Genomic DNA, 6,152 nt, shown 5'->3' on the forward strand with positions numbered 1-6,152 from the left:
TAGAAATGTTAGCAAGGGAGAAAAATAGTTTAATAAAATGTCAAGCAACTGGAAGGTCGTGGTCATTCTTACAAAGCATAGGTGTTCTGCAAAGTGATCACCCAGTCTATGTATGGTGTCACGAGAGTAAAATGCACTGCACGATGCGCAGTGAATAAAGATAATCTCTCATGCGAGAGAGAGGGACAAAGAGACAACTGGTAGTGGTTAACCTGAGGGTCACCACATCTCAAGCAAGAGAGAATCCTTCATGGTAACATAAGCAGTGAAAACAGTAAGCTAGAAGAATAAATAACTTGCTGCTTCACTGGAAGGTGCATTTGAGACATTGAACAGTGAAAAGGGAAGAGTAACAGTACATGTATTACACCTTCTGCAAAGTACCGCAAGGGTTGAGTTGGGGGGGGGGGGAGAAAGTGTTTGGAGTGATGGAGAAATGGACCAGGATGTCACGGAGGCAGTGGTCTGTACAGAATGCTTAACAGTGAGGGAGAGTTTTGTGATGGCAGAGGGCAGAAATTGTGGAGGAAAAACCCTTGAATGTAGAGATTTTATAATAAGCGTTTATATTTTGTGTGGATGGTTGCGTTATGTCTCATCATTGCCAGAGATTATTTAATGAACTCCATTAATAATACCATTCCTTTCCATATTCTATACAACACTGACAGTCTTTTCTCCTTTTTCTCATTCCATAATGAAGTTATTCCCATTCTAATCTTTGATCAAGCATGTGACACTGATGCATAACTCATTTTGATTTAGATAGAACCTTACATTACATCTTTGGTTTACTTCAATCGTATTTATATTTCTGAATCTATTCCAAGATTAGATCAAAGGATGTTTGGTGTACTATGACTCTCATACTTTTGGTGCAATACTAATTGTTCAGAAACTGGATATTATCTGCTAAATGTAGACTCTCCATTGATACTTGTTTTTAAGATAAACTGCCAAGTACAGTTATGTAGCCACCAGTTTAAGAAATCAATTATAGAAATTAAACATGGTGTATGAGTGATAGATTGGCCCATTTCTCTCAATATTTGGAAGACAATGTTAAATCTGCCTAACCAGCAGAAACTATTAGGTGGAAAGTTAAAAATTAACCAGTTACAAACCTGCTCATAATGCAACTATTTCTGATCATTTGCGATTATTAATCAAAATAATTCTGCGCGTTGCAGGCCAAAAGCAAATAGGAGCCTTGGAACGTGTAACAACTCGGACGCCATTCCATTAATGTAACTAAGTACTGAGTGCATCGGACCAACCAATTGAATGTGGTTTGGAATTTCCTTCTGACTTTGAGTGAAGGGCTTTGGTTTCTAAATAATACTACTTTCAGTGATGTAAGTTAGATCAGAATCATAAACCTACATTAAACTTTTGCTTTGCATAATGCCCATCATATCCCAAAGTGCTTAACAGTCAAAAGCTTAGTTTTGAACTGTCGATACAGCTCAACAAAGGCCGGAGCCAATTCATGTACAGCAATGTCTAACAAATGGAAAATCAATGAATGATTAAATTATCCATTTTGGACGGTGTGGCTTCACTTGGTGTTCTTAACATTCTATGATCCTAACCCTCCACTTATCTCTGAAGAGTGCCCTTGGATTTATTAGCACAGCCGAGTAGGCCAGAGGCGTTGGGTTAACATTTCCTCTAAAACAATACAGTGCTCACTCTTTGATTTATTCAGCTCAATGTGTGACAGCACTTTATTTCTGAACCCAAGCAATGTCCATGAAAATTCAAAAAACACCAGTCGTCAGTGAAATAATGTAGAAATAGAATTTGATCAAACTAAATGCAAATCTAATGGCTAGTTCCAGTAATCTGAAATTACAATAACAAAACATAAAACTGCATAAACATAAAAGCTTCAAGTAAAAGGACTTTACACAGGATGTGCAGCGAGGAAACAGGCTATTCGACGCAACTAGTTCATGCTGATGTTTATGCTCCATTTGAGTTTCATTCATCATCTAAATCTATAATTAAAACCCTCCATTCCTTTTCCACTCAAATCCTTCTTGAATTGCATTGATAACTTTAACTAGTCCTTGTAGTAGCGAGTTCCACATTCTCACCACTCTTTTGATAAAATAATTCCTTCTGAATTCCCTACTTGATTTCTTACTGGTCATTTTATCTTATGGCATGGAGGTCGACAACTAAATCAAATCAGCCTTCTTATCCCTGCATTCTCAACTCAGAAAAATTATAATACTCAGTGATCTGCAAGATTGCCCCAATGACTTCTAATCAAACATCTTAAATACCAATACCAGAAACCAGGTTTGTCACTTAAACAAAATAATTCACAATTCATTAATAATAGAACAGCTTTCGCAAATCACAGCTAAACAAGGTAAACGAAAATTAATGTTTATGATGTAAAGCCAATCTTCTTTGATTCTATGCCCAATACTCTCAAAGACAGATAGACAAACATATACAATTAGGAGATAAGTCAAAACTAAAAATAATCAAAACTGGCAGCCACCAGGGTCGTTAAAACCATAAACACCGAGGATTGTACTTTGTTTGGGTTCTGAAGGCACCAGTCAATGCAAACAGCTTTCAATAGGCTCGGTGAAGTATTCAGTTAATTCTACCAACAGATACTGTAGAGTCATAAAGTCATACAGCATGAAAACAGACCCTTCGGTCCATCCCATCCATTCCGACCAGATATCCCAACCCAATCTAGTCCCACCTGCCAGCACCCAACCCATATCTCTCCAAATCCTTCCTATTCCTATACCCATCTAAATGCCTCTTAAATGTTACAATTATACCAGCCTCCACCTCTTCCTCGATACTCTTCGGTGAACTTTCAACAACTCGCCTTGGCCCAAAATACCTCCAAACGTTTCCTATCCATGCACCTGTTCAAATGCATCTTACCTGAGGAATAGGTTTCCTGTTAAGTCTTCATAGACTTCGTGGAACTGCTTATATTTATCCACTGAACTACATTTTGATTTTTATCTGGGCTTGATAAATAAAATCAATAAACACTGATTCAGTGGAGTGACAGTTAATTATGACCTCAATCAGGGCAATGTGACCTCTAATTTTATAAATTCAGTTCAACTCAATGTGTAACTCAACCAGGAGATTGTGGATTTGAGCTATTTGAAATTTTCAGCTGAGTTTGAGACATTTCAATTTGGTTTAAGTCATTTTTTCTTCCCAAACAATATCATCATAATTTAAGTAATTGCCACATGTAGAATATAGCTAATCCAGAATGGCAATGATTTAAACTTGCACATGATTTTAGCAAGTACAAGAATTATGAAATGCAGTGTGTGATGCATTTAACAAGTCTTATTGACGGGATTTACAAAATAAATTTGTGTTTTGTTTTAAAAGTCTTGCTACTTTATGTGCTTGATTTTTGAATAGCTGTGGTCATTTCACAGTAGTTCAGTGAACAAGCACTACTGCCACACATTGCCAGGTACCCGGGTTCAATTCCACCATCAGGCGACTGTCTGTGTGGAGTTTGCACATTCTCCCTGTGTCAGTGTGGATTCCCTCCGGATGCTCCAGATTCCTCCCACAGTCCAAAGATGTGCAGGTTAGGTAGACTTCCCATGCTAAATTGCCCTTAGTGTCCAGGGATTTGCAGTTTAGGGGGATTAGCCATTGTATAAGTAGTGTTACACGGAGAGGATAGCAGTGTGGGTCTGGGTGGAATGGTCTTCGGAGGATCGGGGTGAACTTGATGGGCCTAATGGCCTGCTTCCGCGCTGCAGAGATTTTATGATTCTAAGTTGATAATGAGCGGACTACCAGGGAGTAATCAAAACTCCATTGAGTTACTTCGGCAGCCTCAAACAAGTTCAAACTTCAGTCTCGCTTTTTCCTCAACATTTTCCTTACAACTAATTAGTACCTGTTTATATGCCTTGAAACCAGTTAACAATTGGTTCTTCCATTGTTCCTGACTCCCTGTTCTCTTACATTATTTATTAGCCTACTATGGAACACCTAATCAAATGCCTTTTGAAGATCCAGACAATTTACACCTTCTGGATTACTGTTGTTTACTCTCTAAGCTGCCTCCTCAACAATATCAATAAAGTTGGTCAAATAAAAAATAAATCCAAGGAGAATATACATTCTAGTTATTTCATTTCTAAATATTTTTCCTTTCGCTACACTATCTGCTGCTGCTTTTCTCTTGAATTAAAGAACAGGCATTCTGCTGTATGTAATTTTATCTCTACTACATTACATTTTGATCATGTATTATGGAGTTAAAACAAGATCTTTATGTTCTCTCTTCCATTGAAAATTACAGTATAAATTCAAGGAGGCAATAAAGTTCAATATCTTAGTGAGAAAATTACAGGACAAGTACTGTTGTTCACTTTGTAGAACATTTCTGAAAGCTTAGCAAAAGATGAAGGCCAGCGTAGAGATTCTAGAGGGCATGAGATGTCGTTTCCCACAAGATTGATCCAATATTCAAGGGACAAAACACTCAACTATGAAGCAGAGAAGACCTAAAAATTGAACTATATGTACTGCTCACCTGTTGAATGTCCAGGCTAGTGATGTCCATATGTACAATGCATGCTTCAATGTTTTCCATCATGTCCCTGTCCTGAAAGTGGATGAGTAGATCCTTCATTACTTGTGGTGTGATGCTTGGCAGCTTATCATTCAGAATATAAGGTTCCAGGCACTCAAGAAACACTCCTTTCGCCACTGAGATCTCACTCAATTTAGTGTAGATCTGTCCAAATAGAAGATCTCTGCATCAAAAGAAAGAAATTAATTGTATTTTGTACATATTTTTAATTTCTGTCATAAAAACAAGGGTTTTTGAAAAGGTTCAGAAAAGACCTACAAGGATGTTGGCAGGGTTGGAGAATTTGAGCTGTGGAGAGAGGGTGAATAGGCTGGGGCTATTTTCTTGGAGCGTCGGAGGCTGAGGGGTGACCTTACTAAGGTTTATAAAATCATGAGGATAAATAGACAATCTTTTCCTTGGGATGGGGGAGTCCAGATCTAATGGAATATGATCATCATCCAAATACCTAATTTAAACAATGTCAGTTCATGACAAACATCAGCCTAGGTGCCAAGAAAAACACACCTGCTCTTTGAAATAGTGCCATAACATCTTTTCATCTTGATTTAGCGACCTGCAGTTCATTTGAAGGATAACATCTCTGGCACTACAGTATACTCTCACTCAAAAGTACATCGCGTCAATTTTCATCATGCCTCTTCCAACAACTGGGGCAATTTTTCTGTCTTAAAATAAGTTCGCAAGGGAGATTCCAGCCATCATAGTTCTCTCTGCAGGTTGAGAGGCCATATGAATAACAGACATAGGAGGTGCCATAGTTTATTTGTCCCTTTAAGCCTGCTCCACCACTCAAGGTCATCACTGATCATTTTCTTTAACTCAGCCTTGCCACATTAGCCCTCAATTCTAGAATACCCAAAATTTTATTGATCTCCATCTTGATCATAGTCATGTCCTCAGCATGAGGTTCTAACTTAGGTCAAAATAGCGCACGCTGGACAGAAGTCCGAGAGAATAACTGCATCAACGATTAAATTAGGTCAATAAAATAATGGCAAACTATGCCGCATAACGTATTAATTCTGCAAAGCAAGAAATAGGTTTAAATATCCCAGTAATTCTGCCATTGAATAGAGTTTTTCTTCCGATCATTACAGGAGTTGGGAGGTCATGCTGCGGCTGTACAGGACATTGGTTAGGCCACTGTTGGAATATTGCATGCAATTCTGGTCTCCTTCCTATCGGAAAGATGTTGTGAAACTTGAAAGGGTTCAGAAAAGATTTACAAGGATGTTGCCAGAGTTGGAGGATTTGAGCTATAGGGAGAGGCTGAACAGGCTGGGGATGTATTCTTTGGAGCGTCGGAGGCTGAGGGGTGACCTTATAGAGGTTTATAAATCATGGATAGGATAAATAGACAAAGTCTTTTCCTTGGGGTGGGGGGAGTCCAGAACTACAGGGCATAGGTTTAGGGTGAGAGGGGAAAGATATAAAAGAGATCTAAGGGGCAATCTTTTCACACAGAGGGTGGTACGTGAATGCGCTGCCAGAGGAAGTGGTGGAGGCTGGTACAATTGCAACATTTAAAAGG

At 38.6% G+C, this 6,152-nt stretch overlaps 1 protein-coding gene across 6 annotated transcripts in view; it reads right to left on the minus strand.

Annotated features, from left to right (window-relative positions):
* Window positions 1–6,152, minus strand: part of vps8 (VPS8 subunit of CORVET complex) — a 555,322-nt gene that overhangs the window by 421,117 nt on the left and 128,053 nt on the right. For all 6 annotated transcript variants that reach the window (XM_043693080.1, XM_043693078.1, XM_043693079.1 and 3 more), the window contains one exon: window positions 4,559–4,781. In XM_043693080.1, the coding sequence (XP_043549015.1) occupies window positions 4,559–4,781 (223 nt within the window). The remainder of the gene's footprint in view (window positions 1–4,558; window positions 4,782–6,152) is intronic.

Source organism: Chiloscyllium plagiosum, chromosome 7 (genome assembly GCF_004010195.1).
Source record: "Chiloscyllium plagiosum isolate BGI_BamShark_2017 chromosome 7, ASM401019v2, whole genome shotgun sequence".
NCBI lineage: Eukaryota > Metazoa > Chordata > Chondrichthyes > Orectolobiformes > Hemiscylliidae > Chiloscyllium > Chiloscyllium plagiosum.